Source organism: Hypanus sabinus, chromosome 26 (assembly GCF_030144855.1).
Source record: "Hypanus sabinus isolate sHypSab1 chromosome 26, sHypSab1.hap1, whole genome shotgun sequence".
Lineage (NCBI taxonomy): Eukaryota > Metazoa > Chordata > Chondrichthyes > Myliobatiformes > Dasyatidae > Hypanus > Hypanus sabinus.
This window is the reverse complement of record NC_082731.1, coordinates 43,512,414-43,535,650: the sequence shown is the minus strand read 5'-3', so window position 1 is coordinate 43,535,650 and position 23,237 is coordinate 43,512,414. Positions and strand designations below refer to the sequence as shown.

The 23,237-nt window shown below is 43.1% G+C and overlaps 1 protein-coding gene across 1 annotated transcript in view; it reads right to left on the bottom strand.

Moving 5' to 3' along the window:
- Positions 1–1,207: 1,207 nt before the first annotated feature.
- Positions 1,208–23,237, bottom strand: part of ap2s1 (adaptor related protein complex 2 subunit sigma 1) — a 66,186-nt gene continuing 44,156 nt past the window's right edge. Inside the window, exons 3-5 of the mRNA XM_059950939.1 lie at positions 17,117–17,230; positions 9,008–9,067; positions 1,208–3,400 (exon numbers count right to left, since the gene is read on the bottom strand). Of these exons, the coding sequence (XP_059806922.1) occupies positions 3,299–3,400; positions 9,008–9,067; positions 17,117–17,230 (276 nt within the window). The 3' untranslated portion in view covers positions 1,208–3,298. The remainder of the gene's footprint in view (positions 3,401–9,007; positions 9,068–17,116; positions 17,231–23,237) is intronic.

The following is a 23,237-nucleotide window of genomic DNA, read 5'->3' as shown; positions in this document are numbered from 1 at the left end:
GTGATGTGAATCCACTTGAAAGGGAGGATGGTGCGGGGAGGGAGGAGGAAGAGAATTATGTGAGAAGCTGGGGTAAACAACAGGCTGAAGAAGGAATCTGATAGGAGTGGACAGTGGATCAAGGGAAGGAGGCAGGGTCGTGAGGGAGAAAAGTTAATGTGATGGCTGATTCCCCACCAGAACCTTGCCCAGGTTTTCTATATCTCTGTGGCTCTGTTACCCCTCCTCTGTGCTCATGACTGCCTATCACCTTCAAATCTAATTCCCCATTTCCTTTCCTTATTCTATGGTCCATACTATCGATCAGATTCCTCCACTTTAACCCTTTACCTTCCAGCTTTTTACATCATTGTCATCTTTCCAACCTTCCTGCCTTTCCCTTTGCTCGGATTTATCTTTCACCTGCTACTCCCACTCCACCTTTTCTTTTATCCTGCCTTCTACCCCCTTTCTCTCCCGTCCCGATGAAGGGTCTAGGCTCAAAAGGTCAACTGTTCATTTCTCTCCATAGACACTGCCTGACCAACTGCGCATCAGGTTGGCTCCAGCATTTTGTGTGTATGGATCTGGATCTCCAGTTTCTATAGACTGCTTCGAGTGGGAAGCCAGGGCCAATGAAGCACTGAAGGGTGACCCCAGCTTCCAAGATCCATCCAGTTAGAGTGGGGGATGAAGTGGAGTCTTCACGTTTCTCTGGTGAGAGAGGCTGAGAGGAGACAGATAGAAGGGAAGAGAAGAAAATAGACTACAGAGAAAGATAAATGTATGTTTAAAAAAAGGGTCACATTTACAAAGTGTTGTTTAACACCTGAAGTAATTTTGAAGTCTTGTGGCAATCAATCTGTACACAATGAGCTTTTATAAACTGTAATACAGAAATAAATCATCTGGTTTTAAGCGGTACTGGGATAAGGCATGAGGGATTATTCTCCTCCTCTTCCACATAGTTTGATGATTTTAATTGCAGAAAGTGAGAATTTGCTGATATTTACTCTTGACCGGTTCTTTACAAACTACCTGCAGGTGCACAGACAGTTCTTATTTTATAGGATCATTTGAAGGTCACCACTGCTGGTCAACGGCATTCCCCCCTTGGGGGGAAGAACCAGGCTGGTTGTGTGGTTAACTCCCCCAGCAGGTTAGTAAAGCTTCACAAAGGCTTCCCAAAGACGCTTGGCTGATGTTGCTTCTTTCAAAACACACAAGGAACACTTCTTGCATTTATTGTGACAGGTTACTGCCTCCACATAACAGGACATTTCTACTGATAATTACAACATTTTGGCTCAATAAGTAGAAGAGAAATTTCTCCACACACATGAACTCCATTCAAATGCAACAAACAAGGACTGGGCAAATGTTATTTAAAAGAAGTTAAAAACACCATCAGAGAAGCATTTTGCTTTATCCAAGTACAGGTTACACCAACCAGAGCAACATAACCCTGTAACTGAATGGATTAAGTCAGGAATAGGAACTCTTCAGTTGACGTTTAGATTTATTCTGCAAATCGGATGAGCTGGAAAGATTTCCACTGCTTCAGTTATTCATAGATCCAGAGACTTCGGTGCTAATTAGCAGGAATGTGCAACATGCTGACAGTCAGCGGTGTCACTATTGTTCAGGGATCCGGTCAATGGATTCAAGCAAATTGATTCTACAGTGGGTTCTCGTGTAGTTTTATTAAGTGGTTCAATTATCACAAACTGCACTTCCTTTTTTTTGGCTGGGAGGGGTTGGGGGGGATTTGAAAGTGGGTAGTGAACAATAATCAGACACTTTGATGTAATAATTATATATAAAACACTGATGTCTGTGAACTAATACTGGTTCCTGAATTCCGGCTATTTGACAGGTCATTTGCATCCATTACAGTTTCCCCTGAGTGACATTCAAATGTGTTTGTGGAAAACCCTGTCCTTCAAAGAAGAGAGCTGTCAGGGCAAGAATAAAAGTCACAGAGCCAAGGTGTGCCGTGGGGTGTAAACTGTGCACAGAATAGAACTCCAGCAACCAGTCCGAATTCCCAGTCAGAGATTTCAGTGATAAACTCAAATCTGGGGCTGAATAGCTTAGCTTCTCTGAAACAAGAAGTTGTCGAACAGTCAGCAAAAGTATGCAAACAGTTAAAAGCACATTAGCTTTTTGGTGCTCTGACTGGTTATCTTCAACAACACCGCGGCAGCAATTCATCACATAATTTTAAATGTGATTCTCACATGAATCTCAGATCAAATTTGCTCCCATCACCAGTACTTTGAATGGCCGTCTCAGTCAGGACAACGTGGGCAAATGTAACAAAGACAGAATATGAAAATTCCTCCCTGCTTTCACATTAACTTCCGATGACAACACCAACTTGGTTTGTGTGGGGTGTGTTCTACGAATGAGCACTCAATCTAGTGTTCAGTTCACATTACGGACATTGCAGTGTAACCGTACATGTGCTCTCTTGGTGATATACCGTACTGCTCTGAATCAAGTACTTGTCCTGTTCTGGGACTAACTTGGAAAGCAGTGTTACGGTACTGTGCAAAACTCTTGTAATAAGACTTTTGCACAGTACTATAGTGATTTTATGTATTGCACTGTACTGCTGCCACAAAAAAAAATCCCGACATAGGTGAGTGATGATAAACCTGGGTCTCTATTGTGGACTGAGAGTGGGAAGGGGGAAGGGAGAGGGGAATTATGGCTGGGGAAAGGGGAAGGGAGAGAGGGAAGCACCAGAGAGACATTCTGTAATGATAAATAAACCAATTGTGTGGAATCAAATGACCTTGTTTGGTGTCTCAGGGCTACACTTGCGCCACTCCCTCACACTCCTTCTCTGCCACCTGTCCCACACCCCTCCTGCAGTGCTCCGCCTTCACCATTCTCAGCATCCTTTTTCTCCCGCCATATCTGCTCCACGTTGACAAATACAGTCTGTGCAAAGGTCTGAGACACCCTAGCTATATATATGTGTTTAATACTTTTGCACAGTACTGCGCAGAATACAGTATATGGATACTAACTAATCAATAGTCAGATAGCCAGAAGTGCCTTACAACCAGATTAACTTGTGAATCAATTGTGAAGTAAGTGTTGTAGGACGTTTCAGGTGGGTTAAGTGGTCTTTGTCCTGCAGTAACTGGGTTAACATTCATTGTTCCCTATAGTATACATTCATTCCTCTCTGCTCTTCTCTCACTCTCTCTCTCTCTCTCTCTCTCACACACACACACACACACACACACACACTTGCACCAGTGGAGCTTGGGTTTAAGCTGCTTTCGTTGAAGCGTCCTTATGATGTTCACTCCAAGGACTGTAACATGAGCAGTTGTTTTAACACCTTGGTCTGGCTTGTTTCTCTGATCTCTCCGGCTAGGAACATCTCATCCACCACTGTATACACCTGCAAAGAGAAAAGTGGGGGCATCATTACAGAAATACCATAGATCTTTATGTAGTATTATTTATTATTTTTTTAATTGACATCAGTGTGGAGATGGTCCTTCCAGCCATGCCAGCCAGCAATCCCTCAATTTAATCCTGGCCTAATCATGGGGCTATTTAAAATGACTAATTAACCTACCAGCCAGAACACCTTTGGACTGTGAGGATAAATCGGAGCACCTGGAGGAAACTCACATGGTCACGGGGAGAACGCACAAACTCCTTACAGCGGCAGGAATTGAACTCGGGTCGCCGGTACTGTAAAGCTTTGTGTGAATCATTGCGCTACTGTGTCTCCCTAACAGCACAGGCTGTTTCAGCCCTATAGCTCCAAGGTTCAATGTAAATTTATTATCAAGGTATGTATATGTCATCATATACTAACTAATATATTAATTCATTTTAGAGATTCATTTTCTTGCAGGCACTCACAGTAGAACAAAGAAATACAATAGAATCAATGAAGAACTACTCACAAATATGGACAAGTAACAAACGTGGAAAAGGAGATAAACTGTGCAAATGCAAAAAGAAAAACTAATAATAATAATGATAAATAAATTACAAATAGAATTGAGAAGATGAATTGTAGAATCCTTGAAAGTGAGTCCATAGGTTGTGGAATCAGTTCAGTGTTGAGGTGAGTGAAGTTATCCTGTCTGGTTCAAGAGCCTGATGCTTGAGGGTTAATAACTGTTCCTAAACCTGGTGGCATGGGTTCTGATCTCCTGAACCTTCAGCCTGACGGCAGCGAAAAGAGAACATATCCTGGATGGTGCCTTTTTCAACAGCAACATGCACAGAATGCTGGAGACACTCAGCAACTCAGACAGGGGAATAAACAATCGACAATTCGGTTGGAGACGCTTCATTTCGCTTCATTGACTGTTTATTTGCCTCCATAGGTGCTGCCTGACCTGCTGAGTTCCTCTAGCATTTTATGTGTGTGTTGTTCTGGATTTCCAACATCTGCAGAATCCTTTGTGTTTATTTTTATTCCTTTCTCTGTAAATGCTTGTCTAACTTCCCTTAGGATACATTCATACTAACGGTTCCAAGAGCAGAAATTCCATGTTTTTGCCACCCTCTGAATAGAATAGGATCCCCTGAAATTCCCACTAGTTTTATTAGTGGCCATTCTAAATTTCATGACTACTGGTTCTGGTCTCATCTATAATGTTTACATGTTCTCTCAGCATCCAGGAAAATGTTCTTTCATTAGTGCTCAGGTGCAAGTGAAGTAAACCAAGGCACGATCCCCTTCTAGATCAGATTAGTTTATTGATCACATGTACATCAAAACCCACAGTGAACTGTGTTGTTTACGTCAACAACCAACACAATGCGAGGATGCACTGGGGGCAGCCCACAAGTGTCGCCATTCATTCCGGCGCCAGCGTAGTGCGAACATGCAACAAGCAAAACAACCCCCTTTCACATCCCCCTGCCCGCCCCCACCCACCAACCCAAGCTTCCGGAACACAACCTCCGGGCTCATTGCCCTAAGGGTTTCAACCACCAGACTTGCTAATCTAGGGGTCTCAACCTCCAGGTTTTGATCTCCAGACTCACTATGTTAGGGCCTCCATGTCAGTAAACTATGACTAAACCAAGGATTACTGTGTGGTGTGCAAATTAGTATTACACCAGTTAAAATTATTATCTGCTAAAAACAATAATCTCTGTTATATGAACCTTGAGCGTCAGGATGGGGACATATGCCACTCCTTCTCTCCGCTAGTCTGCAGGTCACCCTTGGACAAGGTGTGGCACCTGCTTAAACCCCCCCCCCCGAAAGGGTCATGTGAAGCCATGGGAACATACGAGCAGCCGATGCACATCACAAGTCCTGGTTATGTGACCACTGACGCCAGGCAGACAATCTCTGAAGAGTATTGATAATGGCTGGGGGTCGACAGTCTTATAAAGACACCACTCAGGACAAGGCAATGGTAAGCCACTTGTGTAGAAAAATTTGCCAAGAACCATCATAGTCACAGAAAGACCATGATCGTCCATTTCATAAAACGTGGCACATAACGAATGAACGATATAAAATTGATAAAGGCCAGAAAAAATGCAGATCTTCATTCTTAATATACAACACCATATTCCAAGGAGAAAATATATTCAATTTTTCTATAAGCGCAATGCCCCCCAACTCCTTATGCCTCTCCCGACACAGCGAGCCTATTTGGATTTTAGAGAGATTCAGTAACTGGTTGCTCAAAGGGCTGTGTGGCATTTTGCAGGGTCTGTGATAAATGATAAGATTATAACAATGGTACAGAAACAGCAAATTGAGCCCTCAGGGATACAATTATGTCACCCTCAAACTAGCTGCAGTCAAGATTTAATGTTGTTACGCAGGATTCACTGAAGGTTATAGGTAGGTGCATGAAACCCCAAGAATTAATTATAGATTTTGTCATTCAAAGCGGAGCTGGATGTGGAAGATGTACCCTGAGCTGTGTACTTCTGATATACACCCAGTGGCCACTTTATTAGGTACATCATCATTATCATGTGCTGTGTCATATGACATGGCTGATCGTGGTCTATGATCAAGATTGTTCTTGGCAAATTTTTCTACAGAAGTAGTTTTTGATTGCCACCTTTCAGGCAAACCCCAGCCATTATCAATACTCTTCAGAGATTGTCTGCCTGTCGTCAGTGGTCGCATAACCAGGACTTGTGATCTGCACCGGCTGTTCATACGACCGTCCACCATCTGCTCCCATGGCTTCACATGACTCTGATCAGCCGGGGGGGGGGGGGGGTGCTCAGCAGGTGCTACACCTTGTCCAAGGATGACCTGCAAGCTAATGGGGGAAGGAGCGCCTACACCTCCTTTGATAGAGATGTATCTCCACCCCACCACCCACATTAGGTATGGGTATTACATAATAAAGTGCCCATTGAGCGCATTTCTGTATGTTAGTGGTCTTCTGCTGTTGTATCCCATCCACTTCAAACGTTCAGAGATGCTCTTCTGCACACTACTGTGGTTATTCGAGTTACTGTCACCTTCCTTTCAGCTTAAACCAGTCTGGCCATTCTCCATAGAGTCTTTTATTAACAAGGCGTTTTTGCCCACAGAACTGTCGCTCAATGGATATTTTTTTATTTATCACACCATGCTCTGTAAATTCCTGCATGAGAATCCCAGGAAATCAGCAGTTTCTGAGATACACAAACCACCCCATTTGGCATCAACATGGTCAAAGTCACTTAAATCACATTTCTTCCCCCATGCTGATGTTTGGTCTGAACAACAACTGAACCTCTTGACCATGCCTGCATGCATTTATGCATTGAGTTGCTGCCACATGATTGGCTGACTAGATTTTTGCATTAAGGAGCAGATGTACAGATGTACCTAATAAAGTGGCCACTGAGTGCTGGTAATTACAAGAAGCCATGGGAGTCATTTGAGGCAATAAATTTAGACAGAAGTTAACAAATCTTTCATTCCTGTTTCAACTTCACAGACGTTTGTCTTTTACTGGGCCTCCTTTCTACTTCCCCCCTATAATTAGAAAAGGCTGAACAAATACAATTTGCTTCAATAATTGCCCCTTCTCAGGACTTTACCACACCTCCTTGAGGGGTTGGCAAGGAGCATTCCTCCACACTAAGGTATAGCCGCAAATGGTACAGCTAAAAGGGTGGAGGTGTTCTAGTCTACGATCGCTATCAGTAGATCTCTACATGTGACCATAATTTGCTTAAAAGGAACACATCGCACATACTAAGCCAGTTTATTCAGCTGGGCTGCACGAATGCCTTAAATAAATTATGTGGCACATGTTATTTCCTGTTTCCAACTCTGAAGAACAGTTTTAGGTAAATCCTTCTATCAATTGCTTAAACGTTTCCCATAGCTGCCGCTGACATCCGCTCTGAAGCGACATGGTTTTATCCTGCTTGGAAATTTGATTAATGCCCCCAATCACCGTGACTGAACAACATTATCGGGTTTTTGAATCTTCTAAAGTCAAAAAGATCCCCAGTAAACTGGTGAAACAGTCGGATTAGCAGATAAATTTTTAACTGACAGAGTTTCTGGATTGGACTCTGTAGTTCATGTTATGATGTGTTGTACCACCACCACCCCCCCCAACTCCAGCACTCCTTCCTTGCGACCTGCCCACGCCACACCCCCCCGCCCTGGCACTTTTCTCTGCCAACTGTCCCACAACCCCTCGCCATTCCTAACATCCTTTGCTCCCACCAGATTTACAAACTCGCTTTCTGCTGCACGTCGACAAATACAGCACTGTGCAAAAGTCTTAGCTATATATATGTGCATTAGACCTTTGTACAGTCCTGTAGTTGTTATGAAGGCAGATCTCAGGTGGCATCGTGGTTTATACTGTCTTTTATTGCCATGTACATGGAATTTGCATGTTCTTCCTGAGACTGCACTGTGATTCTCTAGGTTCTTCCATTTCCTCCTACGTTGTGTGGGTCACCATAAATTGTCCATAGGAAGTAGGTAAGAGGTGGGCTCTGGGGGCAGCAGATGGGAATTTGTGGGGAATAACAAGAAAGATTAGTGTGGGGTGCTCAACAGTGGATTAGTCTTGGTGCTTCCATGCTGTATAACCCTAAACCAGGGCTTCCCAACCTTTTGCATGCCATGAACCAATACTACTTAGCATGGGGTCCGGGGTCCCAGGTTGGGAACCCATACCCTCGACTGTGGCTCATGCAGTGTCAACATACTGGTGCTGAACTGATGAATTCTATGTTGAGTTTTTGCATTCAACAATGGGACAACGAAGCAAAGAGTAAAGGAAAACAGAAAGATTTAAGAGCCCAAGTAATCTCAGGCATATATTCAGTGCATGTTCAAGATCTTCCGCTGCTGTAGACCATCCATTTCACGGTTCAAGGGGTTGGGTGTTCAGAGATGCTATTTTGCACTCCGCTGTTATAACATGTGGCGTTTTGAGTTACTGCTGCCTCAACGTAATCTTAAACCAATCTGGCCATTCTCCTTTGACCTCTCTCATTAACAAGGCGCTTTCTCCCACAGAACTGGATACTTTTTGTGCTTACGACATTCTTTGTGAACTCTAGAGCAGGGTTTTCCAACCTGGGTCCATGGACCCCTTGGTTAATGGTAGGGGTCTGTCTTTGGCATTAAAAAAAATTGGGAGCCCCTGCTCTAGAGACTGTTGTGCGTGAACATCACAGATCAGCAGTTTCAGAAATACTCAAATCACCCCTTCTGACACCACAATCAAAGTCACTTAGGTCACATTTCTTTGCCATTCTGATGTTTGGTCTGAACAACAACTCAACTGCTTGACCATCTCAGCATGCTTTGATGCACTGAGTTGCTGCCACATGATTGGCTGATTAGATATTTGCATTAACGAGCGATGTACAGCCGTACCTAATAAAGAGGCCACTGCATGTACTTCTGATGGTGAACAACTATTTCTGTGCTTTACCCATGTTACTGGATCACAGGAAAACTCTCCGTGAGCTGTTGAAGCTCTAAAGCCTCAGCAACAAGCAGAAACACATTGCTTTATCCCCACACTCACTGACCTACCTTATAGAAGTTGAAGACAAGATCTAATTCACAGACGTTATGGAAATATTCATTCAAAACCTGAAATGAGATGAAACAGATGATAAGATTTAACAGTACTTTACATTTACTCTCTGTAATATGCTCGATCAGAGACTGTTTAATTTCATGTCAGCTGAAGGAAATATGCAGTAATTATATTTGGAAAAAAAACTCCAGGACTAGAAAGTACGTGGATTGAGAACATCTTGTTTATTTTCCAGAGAATTCCTCACGTACAGTACTATGCAAAAGTCTTAAGCACCCTTACCCATATGTGTCTAAGACTGTTGCACAGTACTGTAATTTCCCTGCACCATCTAATATTTTGGTGGAACCAATCTGATGTTGAAAAAAATGCAGACACCAGAAAGAAACCTGAAATAAAAATGGACAATGCGAGAAACATCAGCAGTTGAAGCAGCATCTGCCAATAGAGAAATAGAACCAATGTTTCAGGCCAAGGACACCTAGTCAGATCTGTTTTTATTGTTACATATTCAGTACTCTTTCAGAGTTTTAAGGCTGCTGCAATATTTAGAAGATTCTTCTGATACCTTACTTATGCTTCCATTGTTTGGTCATTATGCACCATGCTGTATGACGTGGGCGATTGTGACCTTTCCATGACAACGTCTGTTCTGGGCAAATCTTTCCAAAGATGTGGTTTGCCATTGCCATCTTCTGGGCAGTGTCTTTACAAGACAGTTGACCCTAGTCATTATCAATACTCTTCAGAAAGGGTCTGCCTGGTGCCAGTGGTTGCATAACCAGGACTTGTGATCTGCACCGGCTGCTCATACGACCATCCACCACCTGCTCCCATGGCTTTACGCGACCCTGATCAAGGGGGCTAAGCAGGTGCTACACCTTGCCCAAGGGTGACCTGCAGGCTAGCGGAAGGAAGGAGGGAATTACTCCTGCTTTGGTAGAGACATATCCACACAATGCTTCCCCCTAACATCCAACTAATAGCTTTAATGACCATCAAAGCTCAACTCTGCAACTCTTGTTAAAGTTCTTTGTAATTACTTGATGCTTCTTTCTCTAAGTATGCCTCCCTTTTCCATCTATGCTTTGAATTCTGTCTCCCACACACATCATATTGGGAGCCAGTGTAGCATAGCAGTTAGTGCAACACGATTACAAATTAGGTGTTCCGGAGTTCTATCCAGCGTCCACTGTAAGGAGCTTGTGGGAAACATGGCTTTTCTCCTGGTTTCCACCCACAGTCCAACGAGGTTAGGGTTATTCGCGTTTGTTGATGGCAAGGCTTGAAAGGTCTACTCTGCTCTGTATCGCTAAATAATTAAGTGACTAAATCATCTTTCTAAACGAAATGGAGCTGTATCGTAATGTTCAACATATGTGATTCTGCAGGTGCTGGAAATCCTGAGCAACACATACACAATGCTGGAGGAACTCAGCAGGTCAGACTGAATCTATGGAGGTGTAGAAACAGTCGTCGTTTTAGGCCTGCAATGAAAGAAGCTGGTATGGGACCAGAAGGTTTCTGGATTCTGCCTCCTTTCTATTGCAGTCCAGAGGAAGGGCTTCAGCCCGAAACATTGACTGCCTATTCTCTTCATTGATGTTGCCTAACTTGCTGAGTTCCTCTAGCTTTTTGCTTATGTTGTACCATCATGTTATCTGCTCATAACAGAAAATATGGAAGAGGTCACTGCACCCTGTCTTTGTCACCAGCAGTCCTCAAGGTTTTAGAAAGCTAAGATGGCTGTCACCTCACCACTGCTGAGCTTTTCGTCAGAGTCACAAGGTTGGAAGTTCGAGTCCCACATCAGAGCCTGACCACTTGCATTGCAGTACCTGGGAAGTGATGCTGGCGATGGCATTTCTGGATGGGACATTAAACTAAGATCCCTGAGACGGGCTTAAAAGATCCCATGGAACCATTAGACAAAGGAGCAGAATTAGGCCATTTGACATTCCATCATGGCTGATTTATTATCTCGGTCAACCCCATTCTCCTGCCTCTTCCCATAATACCTGGCGCTCTGATTAATCAAGAACTATGAATCTCTGTTCTAAATATACCCAATGACTTGGCCTGTGCAGAATGCCTGTGGCAAAAAATTCCACAGAGTTACCACCCTCTGGCTAAAGAAATTTTTCCTCATCTCTGTTCTAAATGTACATCTTTGTATCCCGAGGCTTTGTCTTCTGGTCTTAGACTTCTTAACTGTAGTATGCAGTGACTGTAGACATGAACGGTCCATAACAGCAACAGACATAGGAACAGAATTAGGCCATCTGGCCCATCATGGCTGATTTATTATCCCTCTCAACCCCATTCTCCCGCCTTTTCCCTGCTGCCCGGACTTATCAATGAAACAGTGTAGAGGAGTTATACCAACCATCGTGCAATTGATATTTATCCCTCAGTCAACGGCACTTTGACTGGTTTTCTGGTTATTGTCTGTGGCGCCCCTTGCTTGCAAATAGGCTGCAGGATATCCTAAATTACAAGTGACTACAATGCAAAAGTATCTTATTTAGGGAAGTGCTTTGGGAGACTATGAAAAGCCAATGGAACTGTAAATCTTGTTTTTCCCAACCCTTAAGTTTACAAATGTGTAAAAAAAATTACATCTTTACACAATTTATGTCAACACTTTCCAATTTTAAATCTTATGGATGTTGCAGGTACTCGAGGACCTGAGTTACTGGAGAAGGTGGAACAGGCTAGGACTTTATTCCCTGGAGCACAGGCGAATATGGGGCGATCTTATAGAGGTATCCATCATTATAAGGGGTAAATTGTCTGTGAGGAGTTTGTACGTTCTCCCCATGACCGCGTGGGTTTCCTCTGGGTGCTGTGGTTTCCTCCGGGTGCTGTGGTTTCCTCCCACAGTCCAAAGACGTACCGGTTGGTAGGTTAATTGATCATTGTAAATTATCCCGTGATTAGGCTAGGATTAAATCGGGGGAATTGCTGGGTGGCTTGGCTCGAAGGACTGGAAGGGCCTATTCTGTGCAGTGTCTCAATAAATAATTAGGGTGAATACTTGAAGGCTTTCTGCTGTCAGGTTGGGAGAGACAAGAACTAGAGATCATAGGTTTAGGGTAAAAGGTGAAATATTTAAGGAGAACATTAGGGGGAACTTCTTCATTCAGAGGGTGGTGAGAGTGTGGAATGAGCTGCCAGTGCAAGTGGTCCATGTGAGCCTGATTTCAACACAAGAGAAGTTTGGATAGGTACATAGATGGGGGAGGTATGGCAGGCTATGTTGTGGGTGAAGGTAGATGGGACTATGCATACTGGCAAGATCCTGAAGAAGGGTCTTGGCCCAAAGTGTTGATTGTTTACTCTCTTCCATAGATGTTGCCTAGCCTGCTGAGTTCCTCCACTATGTTGTGTGTGTTGCTTTGGATTTCCAAGCATCAACAGACTACAGACTTTCTCAAGTTTGCTGTTTCTGAGCTCTACTGCTCCATGGCTCTAGATTCACACGTACAGCCTCTAAGCTTCCTAAAACGCATTTCTACCTCCCCATAAGTGAGCTTATACATTGCCACTGCTGGCTGGAAGATGCAAATACATTGTGGCATGTCATTTCTCAATGCACTCTGATCATAACTGCAATCCTTGCACTGTGAAGATTATATTTGATCTTGGTGATTGAAGAGGTAGCATATTGAATGAGCAGTTGGTGGGCTGAAAGTCCTGGTTTCATGCTATAATAACTCTATGTTCATCATCATTTTGTGCCATGTTTCTGAATAGAAGGATATATTGGCCCTGGGAGGATTTCATGACACATTTAGCAGAATAATGCCCGGATTCCAAGGTTAAATTGTAAGGGAAGATTGTATTCTTTGAATTTTCTATTGAAAAGGGGTGGCTTAATTGAAAGATTTCAATGTATTTATTTCTAATCATCAGGCAACAAGCTTGGTAGATCTTTAACCAAAGATGATATGAAGGTTAAAGGCAATGGAGTAAGCCGCAAATCAACCTTTACTGAAGATAAGCCCAGGCTTATGAGCCCAGATAGTCTACTTCTGGTCCAGTGTTCCCAGGGAAATCATTCCCAAGTTCCAAAGTTAATACCATTGTTTTATTGCAGATCAGGGTTGAGTTCATCATCATCATTATGTGCCATGTTGTATGATATCACCATTATGGGCTGTGTCATATGATGTAGATTATCATAATCTCATGACTATGATTATTCTCCAAAACTGGCAATTTACTTGCAAACATTTTGTCAGCGTGCAAGGAGACATTATCAGTGTGCTGTTAATTGTGACAAGAATGACTCAAACCAACTGTTAACAGTGCTAATACAATTAAGCTCTCTCTCAGGCTGGGTAAGACTTCTAAATCTAATTGCTTATCAACTGCACTGGATAAATAGAGAATGAGAGAACCAACTTAAGACTGATGCCCAAACATAAAATAAATAAAACCTGTCACTTTGAAAATGTATCTCATTGTGAGTCAGCATCTTGGCAGCATGGAGCGGGGCAGAGAGAGAGAGAGAGAGAGTAGTGAATCTTGTTTAAGATAATGAAAAGCCTTTGCTCAGTAGTTTAAAATATCTTGTGGTGCTTTTGTTAGCAAGAAAGACACAGTAGGGTTCATTTACACAAATAATATAAGACCATAAGGCATAGGAGCATAATTCAGCCATTCGGCCCATTGAATCTGCTCCATCATTCCATCATGGCTGATTTGTTATCCTCTCAACCCCATTCTTCTTCTAACCCGACACTCTGATTAATCAAGAACCTATCAACCTCCACCTTACATATACCCAATGAATTCCACAGTTTCACCATTCCCTGGCTATAGAAATTTTTCCTCATCCCTATTCTAAATGAATGTCTTTGTATTCAGAGGCTTTGCTCTCTCATCTGAGACTCTCCCACTATTGGAAACATCTGCTCCACATCCACTCTATCTAGGCCTTTCATTAGGTTTCAATGAGATCTGCCCTCATTCTTCTAAACTCCAGTGAGTACAGGCCCTCACTCCTTGGATCATTCGTGTGAATCTCCTCTAAACCCTCTCCAATGCTAGCACATCCTTTCTTAGATAAAGGGCTGAAAACTGCTCACAATTCTCCAAATGCAGCCTGATCAATGCCTCATAAAGCCTCAGCATTACATCCTTCCTTTTATATTCTAGTCTTTTTGAAATGAATGCCAACACTTAATTTGCTTTCATTACGGCTGACTCAACCTGCAAGTTAACCTTTAGGGAATCCTGCACAAGGTCTCACAAGTCCCTTTGCACCTCTGCATTTTGGATTTTCATCCCACTTAGAAAACAGTTCATGCCTTTATTCCTTCTGTTAAGTGTATGACCATGCACTTCCCTACACTATATTTCTTCTACCACTTCTTTGCCTAGTCTCTCAATCTGTCTGAGTCCTTCTGCAGGCTCCCTGTTTCCACAACACTACTTGCCCCTCCACCTATCTTCACATCATCTGGAACATGGCCTCAAAGCCATCAATTCCATCATCCAAATCACTGACATAAAAAGAAGCGGCCCCAACACCGACCCCTGAGGAACATCACTAAGTTATCAGCAACCAACCAGAAATGGTCCCCTTTACCTCCTGTCAGTCAGCCGATCTTCCAGCCATCCCAGTACCTTTCCCGTAATAGCATGGGCTCTTATTTTATTAAGCAGCCTCATGTGTGACACATTGTCAAAGCCTTCTGGTAAGCCAAATAAACAATATCCACTGACCCTCCTTTGTTTTTCCTGCCTGTAATTTCCTCAAAGAATTCCAACAGCTTTATCAGGCAAGATTTCCCCTTTAGCACACCATGCTGACTTTGGCCTGGTGTCTTTTATCTGGTGTCTCCAAGTAACTCAAAACCTTATCCTTAGTAAAAGACTCTAACATCTTTCCAACCACTGAAGTCAGGATAACTGGCCTATAATTTCTTTCTTCTGCTTCCCTCCCTTCTTTAAGAGTGGAGTGATATTTGCAATTTTCCAGTCTTCCAGAACCATGCCAGAATCCATTGATTCTTGAAAGATCATTACTAATGCCTCCACAATCTCTTCAGCTGCCTCTTTAGAACCCTGAGGTGTAGTCATCTAGTCCAGGTGACTTACCTACCTTGTTTATTCACCACCATCTGGCTAAAGAACATTCTCCTCATCTCTGTTTAAAAAGTACATCCTTCTACTGAGGTTGTGTCCTCTGCTCCTAGACTTGCCCACTATATGAAGCATCCTCTCTACGTCCACTCTAAGTCAACTCTTGCCGATTTATCTTAAAGGCTCAACCTTGGTGACATCCCGTCTGCCACTTGAGATACAAGCACAATTGCTAAAAGGGAGGAAGCAAGCAATTACAAACTTCCTCAGAAACTGCCACCCTTCTGTGTAGATTTACTGTTTTCACAGACTTCCTGCCAAAATTGTGGTATTTTGTCACCTTATCCAAGTTGGTACTTTAGATATACAAGCTTGTGTAAAGATTAAAGGCAGACTACTTAGTCTAAGATTAAGTATGGGGCTTCCATACACACCATTACAGAATTCCTCAGCATCATAAAGTACAGTAGTGTAGTGGTTAGCACAACGCTTTAAAGCACAAATGACCCGGGTTCAATTTCCGCTGCTGCCTCTAAGGAGTTTGTATGTTCTCCCTGTGACTGCATGGGTTTCATCCGGGGTGCTCTAGTTTCCTCTCACAGTCCAAAGACGTACCGGTTGGTAGGTTAATTGGTCATTGTAAATTGTCACTCGATTAAGAGAGGATTGAATTGGGGGATTGTTGGGTGGCGTGGCTCAAAAGGCCAGAAGGGCCTAAACTGTGTGGTATCTCAATAAAGCAATTGCAAAGCTGAATGGTACAGCAGCTCATGGAATATCTCTCCACCAAATTAATTCCCGATGGAACACCTTAACTTGTAGCAACACACACACACAACGCTGGAGAAGGTCAGCAAGTCAGGCAGCACCTATAGGAAGGAGTAAACAGATGATATTTTGGGCCGAGACCTTTCATCAGCCCTGTTTATTCTTTTCCATAGATGCTGCTTGACCTGCTGAGTTCCTGTCTGCAAATTTTGTGTCTGCAAACTTTCTTGTGATTGTGATTTACCTTAAGCTGTAGTTCAGGTGAATCTCCTGTGTTCTATTTCTCCAGCATAGTGAATCAGTCATTAGATTTAGAAGTCTCGACAATTTAACAACATCTCACACTATTCTTTCTCTTAAAAATATATAATCCTTCATTGAATGAACCACGTGATAATAACTGATGACTTTATGAAGTCTACCTCAAAGTATGTTATATCTATAATAATATATTTACAAGAATAAACCATTAAATTCTTATCTCATAGACATACATTGAATAGTGCTCTATTATATTTCTTAAAACCAAGAGGACTGCTGCCCCTCATGTGACCCCACAGTCTGTCAATCTACTACACTAACTGAGGGACTTCCTCACCCAACACTGCCCCTGCCTGTCCAGTAGCAGAAGAACAAGCTGCTAGTAGATGTGGTGGATGTGAGTTCAATTTCAACATAAGTTTGAATAAGTCCATGGATAGGAGGGGTACGAAGGGCTATGGTCCAGGTGCAGGTTGATGGGCCTAGGCAGAATATAACACAAATTAAATGGGCTGAGGGGCCTGATTCTATCTTGTAGTGCTCTATGATTATAACCTTATACTTTGCTTCTACTCCACCAAGCCCTTGTGGTAGCTGCACCAAGCTTCATTGCATCCCTCACCTCAGAGGTCACTGCCTCAGAAAAGAGAGATGTCCATTTTGAACAGAGATGAGGAGGGATTTTTTTAGCCAGAGGGTGATGAATCTGTGGAATTTGGTGCCACAGTTGGCTGTGGAGGCCAAGTCATTGCGTATGTTTAAGGCAGTGGTTGATAGATTATTGATTAGTCAGGGCATGAAGGGATACGGGGAGAAGGCGGAAGACTGGGGCTGGGAGGGAAAATGGATCAGTCATAATGAAATGGCAGAGCAGACTCAATGGGCAAAATGAAATTTGGCATCTCCTGTTTAGGGTCAAAATTACAAAAGTTGTATTTTAGAAATAGTGTGAATGTTCTTCAAATGCAGTTGTTTCTTACCTCCACAAAGTTGTGGATAGCTTCCAGATAGACCAGATTATTGTCGTTGACATCTACACAAATACAGAAGTAGAGTCCAGCATAGCGTCGATAAATTATCTTGAAGTTTCGAAACTGCAAATAAAGCAGAAAAAATTGGTAAGTTAAGTGTAGTCTGGGTGTATGGGGTGTCCAGGGAGGGGTAGTACCTCTGGTGAAGGAGCTTGTCGTGTCCATTCTGGGACAGCAAACTCACCTTTGGTCTCCACTGGACACTCAGCCCTCACCTGTGGCTCTAAATAGATATTTGCACGTGACAGCAGCTACATCCTGGCTTAGCGCTTCACCAGGCAAGCTAAAGCATGTGAGGATAGATGGGCCTCATACCCCGGTGAGATGGGGACACGGCTATTCTCGTCTGCAAAGTCAGCTCCAGCGGACTGCACAGATGAGACCTACAGTAGAATCCAACAACTAGGAAGGTGGTACTGCAAGGCTTCATGGATGTGAAGAGCATGACAAGGCACAAAAGATGTCATGGTTGTCCACTGAAACCAAGGAAGAACCTAGATGGAGATGCTCATTCATATCATTGGACCTGGACTTAAGGGGTTGAGAGAGTGGAACTATCCCAGTGCAATGGCTTTTCCACTATAAAAGCTCCCTTATAAAAACATAAAAACACTATACTTCCACTATAAAAACACCTCGGCAACATCGGAAGAATACCTGAATCAGCTGTTGGACAATAACAAATAGCAGGTTTTCAGTCTCCACCTCCGGTGTTGTGTTTTGATTACATTGCACTGTCTATCATCACCCCCCCTTCATTTGGACTAATCTGGGAGGTGATGGGTGGAAGAAACAAGGGGCTGATGAAGATGGATTCTGGTAGGAGAGGACAGCGTGGAACATGGGTAAAGGGAGAGGAAAAAAAAAGGTATTTAAAATTTTGAGAGGGATAGATAGAGTTGACGTGAACAGGCTGTTTCCATTGAGAGTAGGGGAGATTCAAACTAGAGGACATGATTTGAGAGTTAGGGGGCAGAAGTTTAAGGGAAACACGAGGGGGTATTTCTTTACTCAAAGAGTGATAGCTGTGAGGTTTTGAGCTTCCTGTAGAAGTAGTAGAGGCCAGTTCAGTTGTGTCATTTAAGGTAAAATTGGATAGGTATATGGACAGGAAAGGAGTGGAGGGTTATGGGCTGAGTGCGGGTAAGTTGGACTAGGTGAGATTAAGGGTTCGGCACGGACTAGGAGGGCCAAGATGGCCTGTTTCCGTGCTGTGATTGTTATATGGTTATATGTTATATATGGAAGGGAGGTTAGGAGAGGAACCAGAAATAGGAACACATGGGTGATGCAGCTATTCTATGATATTTTCTTCCCCATATGCAATATGATCCCCACTTTGTCTGAAGTTTGCTTGTGATTTTCAGAGGTTGATATCTTATTCTGATCCTAGTTTTTGGGTGAATTTATCTAAGTAAAAATTCCACTACAGCCACCTAATACTTGGTACAATCACTACCTTTCTTTCTTATATATTTATAAATATATAGAGAAAAACAGACCTATATTCTCGAACCTCTGGTAATTGCCTCCTCCCTCCTCTCCTCCACCATTCTCCGTTCTTGTTTCCCTCTCACACTTCCTCTCCTTACCTGTCCATCACCTCTCTCTGGTGCTCTTCCCCCTTCCCTGCCTTCTGTCCTTTCCTATCAGATTCCCCTTCTCTATCCCTTTACCTCTTTCACCAATTGACTTCCCAGCTCCTTACTTCACCCCTTCTCCCTCTCCCAGCTTCACCTATCATCTACCACCTTGTACTTCTTCCTGCCCTCCCCCCACCTTCCTACTCTGACTCCTCCTACCCCTCCCCTTTTCCAGTCCTGATGAAAGGTCTCGTCCTGGTATAGTGACTGTCTGGCCTGCTGAGCTCTTCCAGCACATTGTGTGTGTTGCTCTAGATTTCCAGCATCTGTAGTACCTCTTGCGTAAGTAACAGAATTAATATTTCAGGTTAAGGTCCTTATAATCAAAAGCTCATCCACTGGTAGAGAGTACTACCAGTCTCTCTCCCACAAGTCACCACGTGGTCAGTTAGGCATTTACAACACTTCCTAGTAGTACCTTTTAGGGTTAAATATCTTTTCTCTGCTGTGTGTGTACATCATGTAAGGCTTGGATATGGTACAAATGTAATGCTTCTCTGCGGACTGATACCTCACCTCATCTCATAAGTAGTGCTGCTCCAACAGATGAAATATTAAACCTTGTGGATATGGTACAGAAGGTCCCACAGCATTATTTGATAAGATGCAATGGAATTCTCTTGGCGCCTTTCATTGGAAAACATGATTGACTTTTGGACTGTCAGGGAACACTCACTTTTGATTTTAAGAGTTGGGAGGAGGGAGGCAGGCAGCCTGAATAGCTCACAAGTACAGGAGATTCGACAGATGCTGGAAATCCTGAGCAATACTTTTGTGGAAAGGAATAAGCAGTTGACATTTTGGTTGAGGCTCTTCATCGAGACTGGAAAGGAAGGGGGAAGAAGCCAGAATAAAAAGATGGGGGGGGGGGGAAAGAGGGAGGAATAAAAGCTGGAGGTGATAGGTGAGACCAGGTGAGGGAAAGGGGGAATGAAGTTAGAAGCTGGGAGGTGATAGGTAGAAGAGGTAAAAGACTGAAGAAGAAAGAATCTGATAGAAGAGGACAGTGGAACATGGAAGAAAGGAAAGGAGGAAAACCAGAGGGAGGTGATGAGCAGTATTGACAAGGAGAAGATGTGAAAGGGTAACAAGAATCATCATTATCATCATTATGTGCCATATTGTATGACTTGGGCGATAGTGGTCTTTCCATGACCATGATGTTCTTGGCAAATTTTTCTACAGAAGTGGTTTGCCATTGCCTTCTTCCGGGCAGTGTCTTTACAAGACGGGTGACCCCCAGCCATTATCAATACTCTTCAGAGATTGTCTGCCTGGTGTCAGTGGTCACATAACCAGGACTTGTGATCTGCACCAGCTGCTCATACGACCATCCACCACCTGCTCCCATGGCTTCATATGACCCTGATCGGGGAGCTAAGCAGGGGCTACACCTTGCCCGAGGGTGACTTGCAGGTCTAGCAGAAGGAAGGAGTGCCTTACACCTCCTTTGGTAAGATGAATCTCCACTCTGCCACCTATGTAACCAGAGTGAGGAATAGAAAATAAAGACGAGGGAAGGAATAATTACTGAAAGTGAGAGAAATCAATGTTCTTGCCATTGGTTTGGAAGCTACACAGATGGAATATGAGGTGCTGCACCTCCAGCCTGAGTTTGGCCTCATTGTGGCAGTAGAGGAAGGGAATGGGAATGTAAATCGCATTCAATGGGCACCCCCTGCCTTTTGTGGTGGAAGAGCAAAGCTGCTGGACAAAGCAGTCTCCTAACCTTCTCAGGTCTGCACCTGCAGCATTGGATGTAATAGATGACCTTGACAGACTCATTCTTAACTACCGAATCAAATCTTCTCTCTCAAATTTACAAGTTTAACATAATCAATTCCCAAATTACAACAACTACACCACTTCTAAAATGATTAACATCTTCTGATTTCCTGAGAGTAAGAGGATTTCTTCTGGAACATAGGAATCTGAAACATGAATAAACCATATGCTCCCAAGGGCCTGATCTGCTGTTCGTTAAGATCACTGCTGATCTGAGCTTGGCTGCAGCTCAACTTTCCCCATAATTTCTCATAACCAAAAAAAAACATAATCTTCCTGTTTTCTTCAACATCCAATGATCCAGCCCCCACATTTCTCTGGAATAGAGAAACCCTGAGATTCACAATTACTGCTAGAGGTCAGCGTGTACATAAAATGTAAGTTTTGTTTCTCTTTTCTTTCTAGAGAAATGCGGAAGGAATTAAAACTAGCAAGTCTGGATGAAATAAAAAGGAATAAGTGAAAGATAAGGCATTGCAGCAATCATGCAGTACAGTGCTTTTTCTGGTACTGCAATTTAAAGTTCAATGTTCAAAGTACATTCATTATCAAAGTATGCAAACACTTTACAATCTTGAGATTCACCTCCTTTACCAGCTTCCACAAAAACAAGAAACCCATAAGAACCCTTAAAAAAAAATCAGAATCAGGTTTAATGTCATGCAATTTGTTGACTTTGCAGCAGTAGTACAATGCAATACATAATGATAGAGAAAAACTGTGGATTTCAGTAAATATATAAGTGCGACAACAGGACAAATCTGAGGATGTGTTTAAGATTGAGGTATCAGAGTGGACAGGAACACCCATGGTTTTGCTGCAGCCGCCAGCGTGTTGTCTGAGGGTTGCCCTCACACGTGCTAGAGAGCTGAGATGGAGAGCAGTAGAGGTGACGTCCTGGACATATTAAGTCATGTAGGCTAATGTCATCCCAGTCAAAGTTAAAGGACATGTTAGAGCTCTGTGTTAATCTGCCAGGTTGACTGCGTCCTCACACAGCTTGTGGAAGTTCCGACACACTTGGGAAGCCATCCTTCTCAATACACAACTGCAACTCACCGTCACCCGGGCAAGCTCCTGGCACGCTCTAAGTAACTTACACTCTTGGGCAGTTTGCTGGATTTCAGCCTTGTTTTGGATGGGAGGATGAAAGGAATTGGCGGAGAGGGACAAGAATGAACAGTGATACCACTACCTGAGCTGCTGCCTCACAGCTCTGGCGGCCCCTTGCACTTTGTTTGTCTATCTGCAATGCACTTCCTCTGGAACTATAATGCTTTATTCTATTTTCCATTTGACTACCTGAAATGACACAGAATCCAGAGCAAGACACATATAATGCTGGAAGGTCAAACAACACACACAAAATGTTGGTGGAACACAGCAGGCCAGGCAGCATCTATAGGGAGAAGCGCTGTCAACGTTTCAGGCTGAGACTCTTTGTCAGGACTAGCCCGAAACGTCAACAGTGCTTCTCCCTATAGATGCTACCTGGCCTGCTGTGTTCCACCAGCATTTTGTGTGTGTTGTTTGAATTTCCAGCATCTGCAGATTTCCTCGTGTAATGCTGGAGGAACTCAGCAGGTCAGACAACATCTATGGAAATGAATAAAGTTTCAAAGTACATTTACAGTGCCTATTAAAAGTATTCACCGCCCCCCCCAGAAGTTTTCATGTTTTATTACTTTACAACATTGAATCACAATGTGTCTTTTTTGACACTGATCAACAGAAAAAGATTCTTTTGTGTCAAAGTGAAAACCAATCTCTACAAAATGATCTAAATTAATTACAATGATAAAACAAAAAATAATTGATTGCTTAAGTATTCATTCCCCTTTAATATGACACACCAAAACATCACTGGTGCAGCCAACAGATTTTAGAATTGGTTTTAGTTAAATGGAGATCTGTTTTTGGAGACCTGTGTGCAACCAAAGTCTTTCAATTTATTGTAGTGAAAATACACCTATATCTGGAAGGTCCAACTGCTGGTGAGGCAGTATCCTGGCAAAAACTACACCATGAAGACAAAAGAACACTCCAAGCAAGTCTGTGAAAAGGTTATTGAAAAGCGCAAGTCAGAGATAGATACAAGAAGTCACTGAATATCCCTTGGAGTACAGTTAAGTTAATCATCAAGAAATGGAAAGAATATGGCGCAGTTATAAATTTGCCTACAGCAGGCCATCCTCAAAGCTGAGTAACCGTGCAAGAAGGGGAGTAGTGAGGGAGGCCACCAAGAGACCTGTGACAACTCTGGAGGAGTTACAAGCTTCAGTGGCTGAGATGGGAGAGACTGTGCGTACAACAACTGTTGCCTGGGGGCTTCACAGCTTTATGGGAGGGTGGCAAAGAGGAAGCCACTTTTGAAAAAAACTCCCAATAAAGCTCAGCTAGAGTTTGCCAGAAGGCATTATAGAGACTCTGAAGTCAGCTGGAAGAAGGTTATATGGTCTGATGAAACCAAAATTGACCTTTTTGGCCATCAGACTAAATGCTATGTTTGGCGTAAGACAAACACCACACATCATCAAAAACACACCATCCCTAATATGAAGCATGGTGATGGCAGCATTATGCTGCGAGGATGCTTCACTGCAGCAGGCACTGGAAGACTTGTGAAAGTAGAGGATAAAATG